This window comes from Arachis hypogaea, chromosome 18 (assembly GCF_003086295.3).
Source record: "Arachis hypogaea cultivar Tifrunner chromosome 18, arahy.Tifrunner.gnm2.J5K5, whole genome shotgun sequence".
Lineage (NCBI taxonomy): Eukaryota > Viridiplantae > Streptophyta > Magnoliopsida > Fabales > Fabaceae > Arachis > Arachis hypogaea.
In genome coordinates, this window is record NC_092053.1 from 126,033,687 (window position 1) to 126,056,106 (window position 22,420).

General features: G+C 33.5%; 2 protein-coding genes across 3 annotated transcripts; both read left to right on the plus strand.

Annotated features, from left to right (window-relative positions):
- The first annotated feature begins 3,561 nt into the window (after positions 1–3,561).
- LOC112770878 (protein EMSY-LIKE 3) lies at positions 3,562–8,563 on the plus strand. Of its 2 annotated transcripts, none has more exons than XM_025815349.3 (10): positions 3,562–3,915; positions 4,822–5,033; positions 5,127–5,236; positions 5,337–5,589; positions 5,767–5,967; positions 6,057–6,125; positions 6,853–7,095; positions 7,187–7,255; positions 7,360–7,423; positions 8,199–8,563. In XM_025815349.3, the coding sequence occupies exons 1-10, from the start codon at positions 3,888–3,890 to the stop codon at positions 8,246–8,248; spliced, it is 1,299 nt and encodes a 432-aa protein (XP_025671134.1). In that variant the 5' UTR covers positions 3,562–3,887; the 3' UTR covers positions 8,249–8,563. The 2 variants fall into 2 exon arrangements, with proteins under 2 accessions (XP_025671134.1, XP_025671135.1); XM_025815350.3 differs by having other exon boundaries at positions 3,565–3,915; positions 7,360–7,414.
- Positions 8,564–16,005: 7,442 nt separating this feature from the next.
- On the plus strand, positions 16,006–20,934 carry LOC112772069 (DNA-directed RNA polymerases II and V subunit 8A). The gene is made up of 5 exons (XM_025816951.3): positions 16,006–16,460; positions 16,990–17,062; positions 17,761–17,894; positions 18,703–18,800; positions 20,577–20,934. Exons 2-5 carry the CDS (start codon positions 16,990–16,992, stop codon positions 20,692–20,694), a joined length of 423 nt encoding a protein of 140 aa, XP_025672736.1. The 5' UTR covers positions 16,006–16,460; the 3' UTR covers positions 20,695–20,934.
- Positions 20,935–22,420: the final 1,486 nt, after the last annotated feature.

Consider the following 22,420-nt stretch of genomic DNA (forward strand, 5'->3'; position numbering starts at 1 on the left):
AAAAAGAACGATTTTAAAACTAAATTAAACTTTAGGAACAATTTTGTATGTAAAAAAAAAGATAGAAACAAAAATTTTTTTACCTTAAAAACTAAAATAATACTTTTTTTTCCAAAGATCGTAGGTTATATTTCATTAATTATTGAAAAATGAAATACAAAGATGTCCAAAAGTAGGACAGCATAATGAAAGGTGGGAATTTCCCAAAAATACTACACTGAAGGTATTCATCCAACGGTGCGTGGTCGAAAAACGAAGAAAAATCTTAAAGAAGAAAGAATGATAAATCAAATTGAATGCAACTAAGAGCTTGCCTCATGGAGATGACGACCTAAACTGGGAGTTCTTTGGATTTCACGGAGCAACTTGGCAGAGCTTGCTAGAATGGCAGACGGCATTGAAGTAGAACCTTCAAAAATCAATTGGTTGCGAGCTTTCCAGCAGTTCCAGCAAATGATGGCAAGCAATTGAGGATTACGGTCAGCATTCTTCAACGGGTTAAGCATCTCTGTTGATGCAATCCACCATGTCCAAAAGTCGTTAGGACTCTGAGGGGGAAGACAGTCACGAAGATAACTCTGAGACCATACATTTTTAATTCTAGAGCAATCGATCAAACAATGAGTGATTGTTTCTATTGCTTCATGACAGCGGAACATATTGGTGATATAGATGGGATGCGGTGATGAATCTGAGCAAGCACTGGAAGTCGACCATGGAGAGCTTTCCAGATAAATAGCTTAATTTTGTGAGGCAAGTTCAACTTTCATAGATCAATCCACGACTTTTTCTGCTGCATATAATTAGGGCAAAGCTCCAGAGGCGGATGGTAAAATAAATAGCCAATTCTGTAACCTGAAGCTGTATCATATTGTTTGGATTTGTTCAAATCCCATTGCAATTTGTCCCTACTCTGCTGAATTTTAACTGACAAAATTCTGTTTGCAACATCTTGGGAAAATAATTCTTGAATAAGATTCTGATTCCAATTCCTATCTTCAGTAATTAGATCTTTAACTCTTGGAACTAACTCAGAAATAGCTTGTCTATTTGGCATGTCAAAAATCATTAAAGGATACGGAGGAGGCAGCCAAGGATCCTCAAAGGTTCGGATATTCTCTCCAGTACCCACAGCCCAATTAAGACCTTTTTCAACAATCTTTCGGCCTTCCAGTATGCTCCTCCATCCCCAAGAAGGTAAGACTCCAATTTCTGCCGTTATAGCATTACCATTGCTAAAGTATTTACCTCTTAGGATTTTGGATAACAAGGAAGTAGGCTATGTTACAAGTCGCCAAAACTGTTTGCCTAAAAGCGCCAGATTTTGGATTCTGAGATCTTTAAATCCAAGGCCTCATTCTTTTCGTGGGCGAGTCATAGTGTCCCAGCTAATCCAATCCATCCGCCTTTCAGAACCTTTTTGTCCCCACCAGAACTGAGAAAGTAGAGAGTGAATTTCCGAGATTAAACCATCAGGTAACTTGAAGCAAAACAATGTATAAATAGGAATAGATTCTCCCACTGCCTTAAGCAATACGTGTCTACCACCTGACGATAGAAGATTGCGCTTCCACCCTTGGATTCTTTTCCGAACCTTTTCTTTGATCATACTAAAAGAAGCCTTTTTCGATTTAGAGACTGTAGAAGGCAAACCAATGTATTTATCCTGAGCCCCAATATGATTAATATTCATAGAGTTAGCCAGTAGTGTACGAGTAGTGGAGGGAGTGTTGTGGCTAAAGAATACAGCAGATTTATTAAGTTTACCCTCTGGCCACTGATGCTTTCATAAGAATTCAATAAATGCAGGATATTTGAACATGCTTCAGGATTAGCCTTACGGAATAAGATGGAATCATCAGCAAAGAGGAGGTGGTTGACCTTGGGACATCGCCTATGTATCTGAAGTCCCTGAATTAGTCTGTTTTGTTCTGCCTTGTGTAGCAAGAAGGAGAGACCTTCTGCACAGAAAAGAAAAAGATAGGGAGATAGAGGATCTCCTTGTCGAATACCTCTATTTGGTTTGAAGAAACCATAAGGTTGTCCTTCCACAATAACAGAATAAGAAACAGTTGTCTCTAATTCTCGAATCCACATGATCCACCGAGAGTCAAAACCAAACTTCCCCAATATAAACCAAAGAAAGTGCCATTCCACCCTATCATATGCCTTACTCATAACTAATTTTAGCGCCATTTCATTTTCGAGTCCCCTTTTTTTGTTCTTCAAGTAATGCATACACTCGTGAGCAATTAGGATACTATCAGAGATTAATCTGCCTTTAATAAAAGCCATCTGCGTAGGGTTAATTAGTCTATTCATCATACCCTGAAGTCTATGTACAAATACTTTTGAGATAATCTTATAAAAGACTGAAGATAGGCTTATTGGTCTTACCTGAGTCATATCTTTAGCATCAGAAATCTTGGGAATAAGACAGATCTGAGTGTGGTTAAAATCCTTCAAAATTCTACCCCCTGAAAAGAAACTCTTAACTGCTCGAAACACATCACCACTAAATATGTTCCAGAAGTTTTGAAAAAATTTTGCTGTCATACCATCATCCCTTGAAGTACTTTGAGAATGAATGCTAAATGTTGCACGTTTTACTTCCTCCATAGTCACTGGTCTTTGAAACCTATGGTTCATGTGAGCTGTAACCTTAGATTCAAAATCAGTAAACAGAAGTTCAAAGTTCTCATGACAAGTGGAAGAAAAGATGTCCTTGAAATCATACTTAATCTAATGCAATATTTTTTTTTATTGGAATACTAATAGTTGTATGTAATTAATAAAACATTCCTTTAACGAATGGTTATTGATATTTGCATTTCTGTGGGATTCATGCAGGCATGCACTAGTACGAAATTATATTATAAGTAAAAAAAAAAATTTGAATTTAATCTATAAAAATTACAAAACGTTTTCTTTTATGAAAACATATGACGAAGAGATTTTAAAAATAAAAGTTTATACATTAAAATTCTTTAATATCTATTACGTGAAAAAGTTGTATACACTAAAATCTTTTATATATATATATATATTGACCTAAATAAAACTAGTCATTTAATTCAATTCAAATAGAAATTTGATTGAAATCATACCGATTTAAATTAGATTGAATTTTATTTTTTAGCAAATTGTATAAATTAAATTGTATTTTGTATTTATTTTTTAACACGAACTCATCAAATTCTGCGATTATATAATAGTATTATTTTATTATTAAATTTAAATTTTATCTATAACATATTTAATTTATTATATATTTTTATTTTATTCATATATTATTTTGTAAATATTTTATAAATATAAAATGAGATTTATTTATTGATTTATTTTATCATTCTAAAACTATTCTTTTTTAATAAATAAAATCTTTAAATTTTATTTTTTTTAAAGTTTGAAACTTTGAATAGATTGATTCAATTCAAACTATAATAATTTGGATATGATTATATTAGATTAAATTAGATTGAATTTGAAATTAAAATAAAATGTATTCAAATTACATGAGGAACACACCCTATATATATATATATATATTTTAACAAAAATAATAGACTTCAACTAATAAAATAAAGGGCCGATCAATTTTCAGCAGTCCCTCGCGGTGGCACCCAAAACTCAGTGTCCGAGCCCAAGCCCGAGCCCGAGTCCGAGTCCGATCTGACCCGCCGCGATATCTTTCTCTCTCAATCCTTCCGAAACCCCGTCTCATCCTTCTTCTTCTTCTTCTTCTTGATCTTCTTCTTTGATAGCGACCACAATTCTTGTTCCTGCACCGCCCTCACTTGATTCCAGCTCTTAACGCGGCGTCGTTTCGAAAAGCGTTTCTCTTTTGTCTGGGATCTGCGTAGCTCAACTTTCATCGCAAACTGGCTATGGACTACGAACCCTTCGATAGTAGTGGTGGCCTTCATCTTCCTTCTCTTCAAAGTTCCTTCCTTTATTTATTTACTTTTTAGTTCTTATTTTCTCCCAAGTTTCAACTGTGTGTACCTCTTGGGGGATTAAGGTTAGGGTTTCGCTTTCAATTTTCAATTTTTTTTTGTGTGCCGTCTCTAGGGTTTTTAGGGCAATTAGAAGTGTTACTTGTGTGAAACTATGAATTTCTGAAGCTGTGTAAGACGAGAAGTTGGAGCGTAAGGAGGCCATTAATTCCATGAGTTAGGTTTTTAGTTACTAATTTATGTTTACTTGCTTAGGCGAAGAATTGGGGTTGAGCTTAGTAGGGTTTATTTATTTCTGTACTCTTTTTTGTTTCTTGTGATTTAGTTTTTTTTTTTTTACGGAGAAGTTAACCGTGTAAACAGCTTTTGCCAGCGGGATAAAGCTTGCTTCGTGCTGTTCTTGGTCTTGAGCAAGATTTTGACTTGGAACTAAGCTTTAGCCTAGAATTTTCATGTAAAATCTGAGAATATTCCTTAAGGGCATATTAAACTGAAACTTGAACTATGCTTATGCATTTAAGATACTCAGATATGAATTAGGTGGTTCTGTAGAACATTAAGGTATAAATAATAATGACAAACTTTGTATTTTAGCAAGATAAACCGTATCATCTAATGCTTGCATTTTAATGTCTTGCAAAATCTAACTCATTGTTCTGCGTGTTGGTTTTCTTCTGTCCTCATGTTTTAGTTAGTAATGCAACTCTGTTTGTGTTGAACTATTTGTTTAATGCTTGCCTTATGTATGGGATAGAGTTTTTTAAAATATTTGTATAACATTGAAAAATATGGTTGATATTTGCTCTGTGGATTACTGATCCAGTCTCACTTGTTATATTCATTAATTTGATTGTTATGACTGCAGGAACCGACGATGATCTTCCACCAGCACACCAAAATAGGATTCCCAGGGGTGGAGGTCGTCTTGCTGGGAATGGTAGATCTGCTGTGGGTTCAATTCCATACCCCAGGATGTATGGTGATGTTGATATGGAAGCACAAATTCACCAACTTGAGCAGGAAGCATACAGTTCAGTTCTACGAGCCTTTAAAGCTCAAGCTGATGCCATTACTTGGGTATATTTTATAATTTTGTTCCCACAAACCTAATATCCTTAAATTTGTTTGGCCAGGTTTAAGTGATTGCTACATGTCATGTATTTTATTCAGGAGAAAGAAAGTTTGATTACAGAACTGAGAAAAGAACTGAGATTGTCAAATGAGGAGCACAGAGAACTTCTAAGTCGGGTTAATGCGGATGATGTGATTCGAAGGATAAGGTCTGATAAAATTGTGATACAAGGTTCTTTTGTGAGCTATTCTTTAGAAGTGATATTTATGGTTGAATATGTTAATTAACATGTTGCATGATGCCATTAGAGAATGGAGACAGGCAGGTGGCCATCAGCCAGGCGTCGGAAATACTGGTCCAGCACTTCATGATTCTAATCCCAGCCCAACAGTCTCTGCACCTCACAAAAAGGCCAAGATAACGCCATCTGGAGCAACACGGTCTTTAGGTGTGCCTTCTTCTTCATTTCATCCCCAACCACTGACTACGCCCCACCAGCCATCTTCTTCGGGACCCAAACGAGGATCTGTTCCTGGATCAAAGGGAAAGAAGCAAAAACCTGTAAGTAAGCAATATAGATTAGTTTGTAGCATGCCTCTGCTTGTATATACCTTACATAGCTTGGTTTGGCCTTTTGATTGTTAGAGGATATTTGTTTATGAGATATTGTAGTAGAACATGGATAGAGATAAATTATACTTCAGTAACATTTTTCTGTTTTTATTTCTGTATTTGCAGGGTCAAATGCCACCTGGTGCACCTTCAATGAAGCAATTTCCATCAGGACGAGGTGGAAGGAATCAAGTGCCTAATAATAGAGTGGGTGACCTAGCTGAGGGTGCATCATTTGATTCATTGGTTGGTAGGAGAGTGCGGACAAAATGGCCCGATGATAATAACTTCTACGAAGCTGTTATCGCAGACTTCAATCCGACTAATGTATTTTCTGCACCAATTTACTTGGGGAGTTGGGATTCATTTTCCATTGAAATGTATCAGTGTTTTTACTTTTGCTCTTATCCTTTCAGGGCCTACATAATCTAGTCTATGACATGGGAAGTGCAAATGAGACATGGGAATGGGTTAATCTTTCAGAGGTATATCTGATGCTTTATTCTAATTCCTGTTGTTGAATTCTTGCATATATCTTATAATTAACACATTTATTCCGTACTAATTTATCTCTAGTAATAACTCCTTGGTATTGTTTTAACAACCTTAAATGGAAATAAGGCAGTAACATAATTTTGCACGATATTTTGATTTGTTCACCTTCTCTTCACTCTGCAAAAAAGGTGCTGACATATACACTCACTTCCCATATTTACCCATTTTGGCATGAAATACCAAAAATATAAAAAAATATTCCCTTCTCTTTCTCCGTTGTTTACCAAATCACTGTCCAACTCTATTCTCTTTCCCCTTTATTTATTTTTTAATAAATGATAATCCAAGAAATCTGCACTGTCAAAAAGCTAAAATTCTTAGTTTTTACCCCGTCATTCATCAAAGAAGCACCCTCTCATTCAGCAAAGTGGTCAGTATTGCTCTTATCTCTTGCATGCACTAGACTCATTCTTAATACATGACCAACATGACTACTTGAACTATTGCCATGTTACTCTGTAATTACTAATTAACAATATTTTGATTTGTTTTCATCTCCTCATTGTGGTGATAATTTGATTTTGGTTCCACGTACTTAGACGTGTTGCTTTGTTCGTCCCATGTATGGGATTGCTTGATAATGTCTAGATGTTTTCGAAAACGATTGTCTTGCTATTTATATGTTTTGCTAATTCAGATACAGTATGTTAACTGCAGATATCTCCTGAAGATATTCAATGGGTGGGTGAGGATCCTGGAATCAATCTTCGTGGGGGTATAGCAGGTCCTGGGCATGGGATGAATAGGCCTGTCGGACGTGATAGTGTTCCAGGGGCCGGAAGAGGTAGGGGAATTCCAAAGGGGCAATCCAGGAAAGATATTTTGTCATCACAGAACGGCATAGGAAAGAAAGCTCCAGATGATATACAAATACTTCACACAGACACACTAATCAAGGAGGTAAATGACAACAGTTCTATATGAATGTTAATTCATTGAGATTGTTTGGTCTTTTTCTAATATATGCTTAAGCCTCTGTTGAACTCGACAGGTGGAGAGAGTATTCAGTGTGAATCGTCCTGATCCCTCTGAAGTTGACAAAGCAAAGAAAGTATTGAATGTAAGGCGACAGTAACATTTCTCTGCTGTTATGTACTTATATCTACCGTTCTTTTTTCCTTCTCTGTATGTATACATGCCTGATTTGTATTTAATTCAATGCAGGATCATGAGCAAGCTCTTATTGATGCCATTGCAAGACTTGAAGATCTTTCTGATGGTGAGAGTGGTAATTCTCAATTTTCATAGCTAATTGCAGTGCTTTGTGAATTCTGTTATCCAAAAGTACTCCTCTAGATTAAATGGTCGTGAGATATTTTGGTTCTGAGTAGATCTATTTAGTGCACAATCATTACATAAATAAATTGGAAGGAACAATATAAAATTTCTGAACATGCAACATGATTTGATTTTTTTTTAAATAGAAATGTTTGCTTAGTATGGTTTTATCTGAACTGTTAATGATTTTACTTGTTAGCTTCTACATGTTGACTTGGACAGGTGAAATAAGTAAAGGGGAGTGGAATTATATTTAATTTCCGGTTTAATTTTTCAGTGTTTTGACTGTTTTCTGTTTTCAAAATTTTACAAATAAAAAGGTGAAAAGATTGAAATCTCGTTTTCTTTTCTCTTCTTTTATTTCTTTTCATTTTTTTCTTTACAAAATTTTAACAATAAATAATATTGAAATGAAGATAGGTAATGAAAATAAAATGACTCACATTGCTAAACTTGCTTTTATTATCAATGGTGGAAAATCACTTTCCACTAACTTCAGCAATGTTGGTGTGGCCATAGATTTTGTGGGTTTGAAATGTAAATGAGCTTCCCGCCACCTTCAATATTTTCCACACATTCTTCATGCCAATAGAACCGTTGAAAATGGAGTATACCATATTTTTTGCTAAAAATAGGTTCATGATTTTCCTTTCATAATAAACTGAGTGATCAGTTCTAATATCACTTATTTTTAACCAACCTTGATGTTATTATTAATCATGCAGATGGTGGTGGTCACCATTTCTCTCATGCTCAATCAATGGATAGAGACTAATGAAAAAAGGATCTTTTTCCAGTTTGTACAATCATCAGGGGAAGCATGCTGTACTCTTTTGTATTATGAATATAAGATTATTTTTCATCTAACAGTTCATAGCTTTAGGCATGGGTTCTTGTGGGTTAGGTTATGGAGGGTGACAATTAATGTAGTTGGGTAATAATTATTTATGGGGGTTGTCTACTTTTTCTTTTTGGATTTTCTTTTTCTTTTTGGGATATGGCAGATTAAATTAGGACCAGCTGTGATAAATTGTATTATACCATTGCTTCAGTGATTAGTCTATGTTAGTGCTTAAATTCTTGTTTTTAATGCGTCAAGTTAGTGTTCACTGGCTCTCCCCAACCGTCAAACCTGACTTGTGGATCTTGCTGTGAAAAATAACATTCATTTATTAGCTTTCAAAGTACTAGAATCAACTTAATATTATTATTAATCTTTTATTTTGTGTAAAGATCAAATTAATGTCAATTTCAAAGTTATAAGACAAAAGGGTGTATCTTCCATCATAAAACATGAACGGTGACAGAGTTCCTTCCATTTGTATTAATATTCATGCAAGGTTAAAAAAAGTAGGATTAATTATTAAAATATAAACCATTTTAACATGTTAAATTTATTCTTAAATAAATTATTGTATTAATATTAATGAATATAAAGATAGGTCTTTGTCCAGTTCTAGGTTGACAACGCGTAGGGGTGGCAACACTACCCGAACCCGCGGGTACCCACCCCGCCCCTACCCACTCGGGGCGGGTAATTACTCGCTCGGGACGGGTAATTACCCGCCCCCGCACCGGGGCGGCTTTTAACGGGGCGTGTTCTTGGGCGGGGCGGGTTCAACCTAAACCCGCCCCGGTATATATAATATATATGTAAATATATATATTTTTAATATATAATATACGTAACATATATAAAATAATTAGTAAAATGATTAATAATATTATATTATATATAAATTTTTACTTTAATTTATATTATGTATGTAAATGGTGGTTATATAATTTTTAAAATTTAATTTTATTTGTTGGATTTAATAATTATAGGGGCGGGTACCCGCAGGGGCGGGTACCCGCAGGGGCGGGTACCCGCAGGGGCGGGTACCCGCAGGGGCGGGTACCCGCAGGGGCGGGTTAGGGTTTAACATTTTACAACCCGCGGGTAGGGCGGGACGGGTTTAATGCGGATTTTCTGTAGGGCGGGGCGGGGTCGGGTAGAGCAAAAACCCGCCCCGTTGCCACCCCTAACAACGCGTCATTTAACAGACGCATATCAATTTAACTTTACACGTAGGCACTTTTCGTTAGTCAGTTCAGGGTATGGACCAATCTGGGTCCGAGGTCGAGTTGAATGTTCATTCATTGAATAACAAGAGTATGGTTTAGCACGTTAGTCATTTTCGTTAATATTTATATTAGGGTATTTTTAGTGCATTTTTAATATTTTGAAGCTACTTTGTGTGTTTATCATAAAACAATGGTATTTTTGTTATTGATTAGATAATTCGAGGATATTTTTAATGGTTTATTCTTTAAAAAAATAAACAAACTACTAAAATCACCTCAAATTTTGAAAATGCTGACAAAAGTAATCCACTTTTTATAACAACAAAAATACATTTAAAATGTTATAAAATATGATAAATAATTTTAAAATATTTTAAAATACGACATACATAACAAGGATAATTAATCAGGAAGATAATATGTGTGTTTTATGTAAAAAAGATGTTGAAAATGTTCATCACTTATTTTTTGGATGTGAATTTACTTGGCAGGTTTGGTGCGCTTGGTTAGTTCATCTTGGCAGGAATTGGTCCTTTCTCGGAACTGGAAGGAACATTTTCAAAGTTGGACAGGCGCAACCGGTAGAAAGAAAGAGTGCGAAAATTGGTTCATTTGCTATTTTGCGATAGTCTGGAACGTTTGACTGGAAAGGAACATGAGAATTTTTCAGAATAAAGAAAAAGGAGTAGAAGACATTATTGACATGTCCTTTCTTAGTTACCAGGAGTGGAGGTATAAAGATCCCTTGTGTTGTTGATGGCTATGTCGAAGATGACAATGAGATTTGTTTTTGTTCTGTGAGTTGCTAGTTGTTTTCTATTTTTGTTAGACTTTTTGACACCGCTTCTTGCTTTACCTTAGTGTTGAGCTCTCTTGTTTCAAAAAAAAAAATATAACAAAAAAGAATATTATTTCGAGTGATAATTAGAAGTTCTGATTCATGTTTCTAATTATACTCCTAATACTTAAAGAATAAGGTTCTACAACCAAGTAAAATACCTAATCAAGTCTAATCAAGAGTTTTAAATTCACGCACGCTTCTTCACCCATGTTGCTACTGCATCTTCTTCTTCTTCTTCACCCTATTGTTGTTGCTACTTCTTCTTCTTCTTATCCTCCTTTTTCCTCATCTTTCTTTTTCATTATCGTTGTTATCACCACCACCTCCATTTCCTTCTCCTCCATCTTTCTCTTTGAATTTCTTCGATTCCCTCCTTCTTTTTCCTCCACCTCCATCATCATTATTATCATCATCGTTATTGTTATTGTTATTGTCATCATCGTCATCTTCGTCTTATATGTATAACAGTTCAAATCTAGAATGCACCGAAATTTTTTAATGATGACGACACAGAAACAAACTCAATTCAAAACAAATTCAGACCAAAAGTGCACATTGAATACACCAAAATTACTTAATGATGACGATACACAAACAAACTCAGTTCAAAACAAGTACAGACCAATAAGTGCACCTTATTTAAATCCAGAATGCACTGAAATTACTTAATAATAACTCAAAACTCCTTCTCTTCCTCCTCTTCCTTCTTCTTTATTATCATCATCATCCTCTTTTTTTTGTTAATCTTCTATTTTATTATCAAATAAAGAAAAAGAAAAAACACATAATGCTGTAAAATCAGTAAGGAGAGGAAAAACCTACATTCATTCAACTAAATAAGATTGCAATACAGTACATACATGTTCATTCAAGTCTAACCTGATAAACAATGCTCCTAAAAAAAATAAAAGCAACAGACAAAAAAAGAATAAAAAGAAGAAAAAAATAAAACATTAAAGAAGACATTTGTATACTTTTGTAGTAATATTTCGGTGTCAAAACTTAAAAATTTATGTGTGATTGTTAAGAAATTTCGGTATTTTTTTTAATAAATGCTGCAAAATTCAAAACTCTTCTCTTCCTCCTCCTCCTCTTTTGCTACTTCTTCTTCTTCTTCTTCTTCTTCTTCATCTTTTTCTTCTTCATCATCTTCTTCTTGATTCATTTTCTCATAATTCTTCTTATTTCACTCTCTTAAGAGGAATAAAATAAAATAAAAAAGAGAAGAAAAAATCAAACAAAGAAGAATAAATAACTGCAATATCACATGAGGAAGAGGAGGAGGAGGAGAAGAAGAAGCAAAAATAAAATGCAGCAACAGTAACACCAATAGAAGAAGGAGGAGGAGGCCCACGAAGAAACATGAAGAAGATGAACGGCGTGATTTCACGCGCATGTGGTATGAGTGAGTTTTGTTGGGTTTGGGCCAACTTGATTAGACTTGATTACCAAAAAGACTTAGATGTGTAGCGAGACTGATACTTAAATTGGTAAAAATTCAAATACATATGTTATTTTTTGAAAACATAAACGTTATAAAATTCAAAACTTTATTTATTTAGAAGTCAGGAAGAGAATTAGAAAAATGAGTGAGGACTTCTAATTATTTTTCATAAGTAACAAACGACTTTTGTATTTAACAAATCGTTTATACATTTTATCCAAATTTTTTTTTTGTCCACGGTATCTTCCAACCTAACAGGTCAAGAACTAATCCGTTGCGGATCTAACATTTTATAGGAATATTTAGATAATTATTTAAAAAGTACACACAAAAAGCCAGACCAAAATTTGATTTGTAGAAAATTTTCATTTTTTAAAAGCATTATTGGGCATTGAACAAAAAAAATTGAAACACTCTATTTAGTATAAAATTACTAAATTTTAAAGATAAAAATGTCTCATTTGTCTAATTATGTTTGTAAAAAACCGTATCAAATTTCAATATCAAAAATATTTTTTGAGAATATATATTCAACGATTGAATATTTTTATCGCATTTAAAAATGTTTTTATGACATTTTTGTCATTAAAAAAACCCGAATATTTTTGTTAGTGTCTTTAAAAATTCGAGAACAATTTTAAAAGTTTAGCCGAAAGAAAATGACAACGTCACCAGAAGTGTCTCCAAAATTTAGGATTTTTTATTTAAATTAAATAATTATATTATTTATGAAAATTTAAAAAGCACAGAGTATTTACGATTTTGTATAGCATACCACATTTCTAGTACTATGATTTGAATGTAATTACGAGCATATCCCGATGACTGAACACCTGGAATACAACACAGATGGAGAAACGGATACTGAGTACCAAGATATGCCTGCAGAGAAAAATGAATCACAGTACGTTCATAGTAAAAAATGGGGTCATAGTACCCAAAATGCATGCATAATAAAAAATGGGGTCACAGTATTCGAGATACGTGTCTAATTATCTAGGTGTATCTGCAATCTAGATAACTAAGAGAAAAATTCTATATAAAGAACTTCCTAGCTCAACCATTAGTTGCATTACATCCATATCTCTATTCTCTATCTTTATCCTTCTTTTTTGTATTCATGGATAATAATCAATTTTTTTGTTGTAATTTATCCCAACGGGATAATAAGAAACGGTGAGAAAGGAGTGATTTTTGAATCTAATTCAACTGTGATTTGCGTACTTATTGTGTTGATTCTCTACATGCGCTAAAGACAGTCTTACTGAGCAACAAATGGGCAATAGATTCCAAGGAAGTTGGGCTTGTTGTATATAGATTTTTATGAGCACTTTCAAGTGGTAGATTTACTAACAAATTATTTTAGCTCGAAGCCAATCAACATGTGAGAGTAATGTTCGACGTACATGTTAGGCTAATGCAACATGTGATGGAGTGGTATGCTGTTCGTGACGTGGGTGGTGGTTGTGGGCCGTCCTCTTCGAGGCCGCAAGTAGTCCTATTGGATGCAAGACCGATTCACTTCGCCAACCTTGTGATAGTGTCGAAGAGGATGGCAGCGAAAGTGATTCGGATTATGTTGGCGAAACCGGATCGTCCAACAAGAGTGATTCCTCTTATGAGAATGTGGCGGAGACTTCCACCGGTGAGGGTGATCGGTTTCTCTTGCCTTTTTCTTTGGCCATTCCACAATTATTAGAAGTTTCAAGTCATTATTACACTTGAATTTGGATGTAATGGCTGGATGATCCTTTCAACCCTGGCGACGGGGAGGATTACAATACAGATGGTGGTGTGGAATTTCGGGTGCGACATATGTTCAACAATAGTGATACTGTTTTGATGACAGTGAAGAAGTACAGTATTGGAAGAAACGCGAAATATAGAGTTCTGGACTCAAATAAGCTTAAATACTATTGTCGTTGCAAGCAATTCTTTATGGGTGTCCATGGAGTCTTCATACAGCAATTCGATAGGATTTAAATTACTGGTAGATTTTCTCCTTTATCCTTTATGAAATTAAATGTGTATATATTGTATACTAGAAGCTGAGATCTATGAGTAATTTTGTAGGGAGGTGTATAGATTTGGTAGACCACATACCTATTTGGCGGACCACATATCTGTTTGGTGCTAACCATGTCTTAGGACCATGCTTAGTTGGATAGTAGTTTTATGTGTAAGGTCATCCTGCCAATAATACATGCTCAAACCAAAAACTTGTACAGCCAAGTTATCCTTAAACCAAAAATCTGCTTCAATTCCTTTGACTTTGGTGGCGACCAGTTGCCAAGCAAATTCTCAACTCACTCTCATGCGGTGTATCCATGGTACTACTAGAAGTCTCTGGTGCAACTCCCAATCGACTCGCTGTCAGTGTGCATACCAAGATGGTAAGCAACATTTTGGAGCGTAATACTGTCTTCACCCTACGGAAGGTGAAAACTATAGGTCTTGGACTTCCACCACTTCACAAATGTAGAGAACAAGACATTGTCAAATATAAAATTCCTCAACTCTACTACATGTTCAAATTCAACCTCCCTAATATAAGATAATAGGACGTGGCAGGAGAATGGACAAGGTCATACGGCGTGACAATAGCAATCGATACCTCCACAATAATAGCAACATTTAGTCTCACAAATTAATCTTATCTAACCCATTAGATAAGTAATATTTATTGTATTTAAATATTCTAAAATTAGTAGATAAATAATTTTGTTAATAAAATATTTTATGTCATGAATAATATATTCATATAACAACATTAATATTAATTAGTAATATCCTAAGTATTAAATAAAAAAAACAGGAACTTCAAGTAAGTTTTAATTATTCATGTTCGGCTATTCTAACGTAACTAATGGTCTTTTAAATAATCTCGATTCAACGATTAATTAAAGTAAAATAATATGATCTAACATGTATTTTATTAAAATAATATATTTATTTAATTTCACTAATATATTTATTTAAATTAAATAAAAAAAATTTTAACTAGCTATTTTAATACGTACTCTAATTATTTATATCTTTTTATGCTAACATGTTGAATAAATTAGGTAAGTATTATTACTTCTAACCAACTCAAAATACCTAATATGTTAACTAACTTAATAAAGCCTAAATATATAAACTAATTAATTACTCAAAATAAAAGAGACAAAACAAAAACTAATTTCATAATCCAATGCTCCAATAATGTGCCACATCACATTTAGTCGATTGATGTCTCCGTCGCATATATATTGTGTACTTTAAGTATTCGAGCTAAAAGTGTTAAAAAGTTACTAAAGTTTGCAACTAGAGGTGAAAACAGGCCAAACCAAATTAGGTTTTACTCTTAATTTATAATAGAGTATATTGGCCTAAACTTGATATGTAGTCTGGTAAAGGTTTTTTTAATGAGTAATGAGCTTGACTTATTGTCAAATTTGGCCTAACCTAAAACTTGTCAATAGGTCTATTTTTTTTAAATAAATAATTAAATTTAAGGTATAATTTAATTTTTAAAATTATAAGACAACAAATTTATGGATAATATTGATACAAAAAATAAAATATCGATAAATAACTATTATTGGTTAAAAATGCAGGTAGATAATTAAGGAGATAAATGATTTAATGGATAAAAATATTTTAATATTAGAAAAGACTCAAATTCAAATCCTTCTAATTATATTTTTATTAGTATAATAAAATTCTACATATATACTCGTAATTGCGTTCGAATCACCATACTTAAGATGTGATACATTTTGTAAATTTATAAATATTCTATGCTTTATGAATTTTCGTAAATAATATAATTATTTAATTTAAATAAAAAAATTCTTGAAATGTATATGCGAATACCCTAAAAAAATTGAAAACATAATAAAAATAATCAAATACATATATTATCAAACAGGACTTTATAGGTCGAAATTTGATACGTTTGTTTTTGTAATTTGACGAAAATTTTTTCAAGAAAATGAAAAATATTTGTTGCTCCATTTTTTGTTTGAATATTTTAAATCATTATCCAAATGTCTAGCAAAAATTGGATCAAATACACTAGTTATTGTCATTACAACTTACCAAAAAAATTTGCGCCTTTTAGTTATTTTTATCGCTTTTTTGAGTTTTTTTTTTTATTTTTATTGATTAAATACTTAAATTAGTCTTAAAAAATTTCAAGTCGAATGATTTAATTCTCAATAAATTATTATTATCTAAAAATTCTTAAAAATTACTTATAAATTAGTTTTTTTGTTTATCGTTTAAAAAAATTATTTTATAATGATATTTTTTGAAACCTAGTTATTTCGTAAAAAAAAATGTTAAAAATTTATTGGACTAGCATATATAAAAATTTGATGAAAAGAGGAAAGACCACTCTTTGAGATGATATTTCTCAATAACTTGTACCAAATAAAAATTTTTTAGGCGTGCCTGAAATTCATTAGTTTTAGTTTTTAGAGCATTTCTGTTAGTTTAACCCTTTAACCTCTTCTGTTAGAAAAACCCTGATGACAAGTGACAACTAACCCTACTCTCGCCGTCGCCGTCTGCCACTGCTCGCCTCTGCTTCGCCGCTTTGGCCTCTCCTCGCCGCTGTTCTGCTCTGCTCGTGCTTCTTTGTCGCCGCAGGTAAGCTCTTTTTCTTTGTTCTCTAATTGATTTTTTTTAATTAGTTGATCCAGGCATTTAGTTGCTGATAGATGACAGTTAATTTAAGCATTTAGCAAGTTGTTTTACCAGATTTCTGATTGCTGATAGGTCTTCTGTTCTAAAATAGTCTAATCCTATACTTGGTAATTCTAACTTACTTGAATTCCGGGGTTTGCTCAGCTTGCTTGAAAAATAGATATGATATGATTTTAATTTGTTGAGGTTCTAAGTGTTTATCATTTCCTTACTCCTGATTTTAGCTACAATAGTCAATACTGAATAGGTTATTGAATTTAGAATGCCAAGTAAGGTTGTGTCCTTATTTGTGATCTATTGTGGTGTCTTTTACCTTAAATTAAATATATTATTTTATTAGAATCTGGCTTTACGTTGATTCACTTGGTTGGACCAATGAACCTTTAGCTTGACATCCAGTTTTTGGAACCTATTCTTCAGTAGTTCTAAGTTTGAACTGTGTTATAACTTCCTGTTATTTTTTCTTTCAAAGATGAGCGAGCTTCTCTTTGATGATGTTTTCAAGGTAGAGAACATAGACCCTGACGGTAAAAAGTATGACAAAGGTAGTCCTCTTCTTTCCTTCCTTTTTGTATATCATAAACTTACATTCAATCACTTGTTTGAAGCACAAGTGCACAACACCATGGTTGTTTATTATAGCATCATCAATCATTATTGTGGCTTTCTTAGTTGATTTTTCATAATTTTGGGGTCTGATTGCTTTGACTTGGATATTTGGGATTTATTTATGAAGGTTTAAGTTCTTCACTTTATGTGCCGGTATCAGATTATCAGCTGAGTAAAATTGTTGGTAAAAAAAATTGTAGGTTTAAAATAATTTGTTGGCTGAACTTACCCAAAAAGATGTTAGGTGAAACTTCTCATGGATACAAGTCACATTACATAATAATTCTATTCTTAAATGTCGTTTTACATGTGTTGTGTTTGTGTTTATGATCCTTGTTGAATTGTATTTTAGGAGATATGTTATTTGTACTTATTTTTGCTTTGTGTTTATGATCCTTGTGGAACCTATGTGGGATGTGCTCCATGCTCGATTCAATGGTGGAGGCATGTGTATTGAATTGGTGTATGACGATGAATGAATAGATAACACATTTCTTATATTCTAGCCAGCATGGTGTCATATGTGTTTTTGCCTTGTATCTCTGTGCCCCCCCCCCCCCTCCAGATAATTTGTGTAATTTAGTTGGTCTGAGCTTTGCAGTTTCATTTTTCTTGCTATTGTCTTGTATTGTAGTTTCTCGGATTGTAGCACAGAGTGAGAAGCGTGACATGCACATGCTATTAGATGTGAATACAGAGATCTATCCAATGAACAAAGATGAAAGATTCTTGATGGCTCTGTCTCCTTCTCTTGTTTTAAATACCAAGGTAGGCTTCGATCTCTTCTCACTTTATGGTTCTCTATTTTTTGCTTTACAGACAATATAAGCACGACTCTGTTATTTACTTAATAATTCATCAAGTTCTCAGCCTTTCACACAATGAAACTTTGTCGTAAGTTGGGCCTAAAGAAAACAGACTTGCGGTTGAACATAATCTATGGAGCTTTCTTCAGTTGGTGCTAGCTATCTTGTCTTTATCTTGGTATTGGTGTTATTGGATTTGTAAATTAAATTAAATAACTCTTTCTGAAAGATTTTTTTTTCATTGTGTGGTTAGCACCATGGCCTTAGATGCCTAACTAAGGTAATTCAAATAGTTAAATTGAAAACATCAGAACCACAAGAGATATTTGTCCGGTTCTCTTCTATTTGTCTTAGTCACTTCTTGTTAGCAATATATTGATTATTGATTCGAGGATGTATCTAGTAAACTCTTTGGGCGGTATAGATGAAAGCCTAAAAAGAAAAAGACATTCATCTTCTGCCTTCCATATTTCTTCTGCATGATTCGGGGAAAGAAAATCAGAACTGCTCCGTTGAAGGGGAGATTAATCATGGAACCACTGTGATCTAATCTTCATATTTATTGAAGGATTTTATGGTCCATTAATTTATGGAGCGATAGAAAAATGGAATATAGCTTGATCCAATATTGTTAACAATAGTCATATATCAAAATCATCTTTATTCTTATGCAAAAATGAGTGACAAGTAATTGGTTCTTGGTAGGGTGACTTTCATTTGTCTTGAAAGTATCTAATTGTGCCTTTCCATTCAATTGATTTTTTCTCAAGGATGGTCCAGTGCCAATTCAAGACAAGTTTGAGTACATCATGCATGGAAGGCTGTATAACATTACCAATGATGGAAGTTCAGAGGCTGACCTTGAAGTGTATGCAAATTTTCACTTATATTTTTACTTCTTGTTCCGTCTTGTCCCCATGTAAATATTGCAGTGTTAACTCAAATTGAGTTCTATTGTCAAAGTTGAGCTTCTGCAATAGTAATTTATACATATGCTAGTATACTACTGTTTTGCTAAATATTTCAATAAACTATATGAGAATATAAGGGTATGCTTGTGAGTTTCAATTTCGGGGGAAAAGGACTGAAGGGAAGGGTCTGAAGTGTAAAATGGATTAAGGTTTACACTTCACGCACCCTAGTACGAGTAGCCCTACTTTGTATTGGTGTTAAATTGTTTTTCTTTAAATTTCAAACTTTGAATAAATGACCATTTGTACCCATGAGAGATGAAAACCCTGATATTTGTATCCATGATAGCTTGAAACTAAACTTATACTCATGATAGATGTCCTCTATGTGACAAGTGCTCTGGTTTGGATCTGAGCTTGGTTGTGGGAATCCGATCCTAGGTGGCACTCCAACCCCCCAAAGCCCTATCTTACGTGAATTTGAAGCCCTATCTTACGTGGAACACCACCACCACCACCAACGCCACCACCTTCGAAAGCAAGCGACTTTACAACAATGACACTGTTCTATTCGAGAATCTCGCCGTCGGGGACTCCCAGGTTTGCGCCACGGTTGTGGGAACCGGGACGGCGTCGTGTTGGAGAACTGGTAGAAGCAAAGGTTCCGACTTTTCATCTGGGTTGAACCGGTTCGCATCCATATCATCAGGGTTGGGTTTTTCATGTGGTATTTTGAAGGAAAGTTCTCGAATTCGGTGTTGGGGAAGTAACGCTTCCGTTGCGGATTCCATAGAGTGAGTTTCGAAACGTTTCAATGTTGAGCATTGTGGCTGGCGGTTCACACCTGTGGTTTGAATTCAACTGGGTTTTTGGTGTGTAAAGGAAGTAACAGTTTTGGGCAAATTGAGGTTCCTCATCAAGGTGTTGCTTTTGAGTATTCTGGTTTGGCTCTCGGTGATTCTCATAGTTGTGCTATTAGAAGATCCAATGGTTCTGTTTTTTGTTGGGGTGGCAACGGAATTTTCAATGCTAATTTCACAAAAGGTGTGTCTTTTGAGGTTATTGTTTCTGGATCTGATTTTATCTGTGGATTAACGACAAGAAATTTCTCTGTTTGTGTTGGGGTCCTGGTTGGTCAAATGGTTCTGATTCTGATTCTGATGTTGTGGTTCCTTTTTTGTCTCCGATTCTTCCGGGGGTCCTTGTGTTCAATCTTCTTGCAGTGAGTGTGGTATCTATCCTCAATCTCAATACTTGTGTTCTGGTTTTGGTAACATTTGTAAGCCTAGGCCTTGTGGGGCTCAAGTGCCAGTGATGCCGGCTAGGCCTCCTGCGATGGTGCCATTGCCGGCGGCGGCGCCATCTTCTCGGTCAAAGACCTTGCAACAGGGTTGTTGGCATTTGCCATAGTTGGATCAGTGGGTGCTATTGCTGGAGTTTGCACTCTGCTTCATTGCACTCTGCTTTTTTGGGGGTTGGAGTGCCACCTAGGATCGAATTTCCACAAACCAAGCTCAGATCCAAGCTAGGGCACTTTTGTCACACGGAGGGCATCTATCATGGGTATAAATTTAGTTTCAAGCTATCATGAGTACAAATGTCAGCGTTTTCATCTCTTATGGGTACAAATGGTCATTTATTCTTTAAACTTTTTTGTTGTTGTTGAGTTTCTTTTTGGAATCTTTTGGTTTTAGTTGGTTGGATCTAACTGATTTGCTTTTGACTTAATTCAGGGAGGTATACGCTTCTTTTGGTGGGCTGCAGATGATGCTAAGAGGTCATGCTTCACATTGCGTCAAGTTTGCAGTTGATCAGAAATTGTTTATACTAATCAGGAAGATTGAAAGTTGAAACTCATGATGAATTTGATCAGGGATGAAAAGATACAATTTTGTTGCGGTTTTTCTCGTAGGAATTTATTTCAAAGGAATAGTTAGAGGTTGGGTTTTGTCACTTTTGTGCTTGGAATGTTTTATCTCTAAGTGATTTTGAGTTGCTTCAAAAGCAAATTTATTTTGAAGTTCTTGAGGTTTTTATCTATATCTATTATATCTAATGGAAGTACGAGAAGAGTTGGTGACTTGAGGACAACTTTCTTTCTTAAAATATTTTTTACTATATATAATTAATATTTTTATTTCTAATACTTGAATTCAAAACCTCATAATTATGTACGAGATGGATTGTGTGGAAGTGTTTAATTTTGTTACTAATCACTAAGATGATTTTAGGTTTATTGATTCGTCAATGTTTAAAATAAGGGATATCATGCATTGAAATTGGTGTTTCGTTTGATTATGATTGATGCAAACACGGTGACTGACACTTTGGTAAAGATGGCAATGAGGTTACAACTTCATCAACTGGAGTCCTTCTCTTTGGAAAGAGTTTAAAGAGTAGTCTTAAACAGAACTGTCTCTCTATTTAAAAAGTTCTTTTGTTTTTCTTATTTTTTCTGTTTAGCTTATTTAAGTCACAAAAAATCTCATAATTAAGTTATAAACTAGATTTAAATCTTTCCATTATACGAAACTATAATAATTTAATTTTATATATAAAATGTTATTTAATAAAAAAATCTTAAAAATTAATCTTAAATCTAAATAATTGTAAATATATTATACATTTTAGTGTTTGAAAAATTCATCGCCTAATACATATGTTTAATAAACTTATATATTATTGTGCAAGAATGAAATGCAAATATAAATATAATGTTTCAATAATTAAAAATAACATCCGTTTTTTCATGAATTATGATATTATGTATTTTCTAATTATTATAGTTAAATAATATTAAAAAATATAAATTGTTAAAAACAAAAGTGATATATAAGTGACAAATAATAACTAATTGATAAACATAATTAGACCAAAAATAAAAAGAGAAAACTTAAAAACATTTATAAGAACATTATACATTATAGTATTTTAGATGTTTATCACTCAATATACAGTGAATAAATTGTTTAGCAAATTACAATAAAAAGTTATAGTCATCAACTAAATTTTTAAATAATTGTGTAAAATATTTGTACAGATAGAAGAGAAAGAGTGAGAGACATAAGATTATATTAGAGGAAATAAATAAGATGTGTGAAATGAATGTTAATTTATATAGTAAATATGAGTAAAAGTGAGAATAAAAAAAGAGAATAAATAAAATTTTATTTATATTTATTAAAAAAAAATAATATTATTACTAAAGACATAAAATAACCTGCATAAAAATAAAGAATAAAAGATATTAACAGGTAAAACTAAATACTACGTAAGAAGAATAAAAAGTGATATGATGATAGAAAAATTATAAAATGGCAATTTCGTTAAAATATTGACCTAATAATATTAGAAGTTACCTAATATGTTAAGAGTTTATTGTATAAATAAAACATAGACACATTTCGGACACCACACTCATTGACACTCGTTCGACACGCATGTTTTTCATGTCTAAAATGTGTCTTAATAAAAGATAAAAAAATGTTCCGTCCATATTTGGACACATCTAAATGTCATCATTTCAGACTTATTCTTAACTTTTAAGTACTTTTACTTTTTAAATAATAATAAATCG

Bases quoted from the DNA above. Each gene is read 5' to 3' on its own strand.
- LOC112770878 (XM_025815349.3), top strand. From the start codon at position 3,888: ATGGACTACGAACCCTTCGATAGTAGTG. The intron at 7,096-7,186 runs GTAAATGACAAC...TGAACTCGACAG, and splicing joins CAGACACACTAATCAAGGAG to GTGGAGAGAGTATTCAGTGT. The intron at 7,256-7,359 runs GTAAGGCGACAG...AATTCAATGCAG, and splicing joins AAGCAAAGAAAGTATTGAAT to GATCATGAGCAAGCTCTTAT.
- LOC112772069 (XM_025816951.3), top strand. From the start codon at position 16,990: ATGAGCGAGCTTCTCTTTGATGATGTTTTCAAGGTAGAGAACATAGAC. The intron at 17,063-17,760 runs GTAGTCCTCTTC...CTTGTATTGTAG, and splicing joins CGGTAAAAAGTATGACAAAG to TTTCTCGGATTGTAGCACAG. The intron at 18,801-20,576 runs GTATGCAAATTT...GACTTAATTCAG, and splicing joins TCAGAGGCTGACCTTGAAGT to GGAGGTATACGCTTCTTTTG.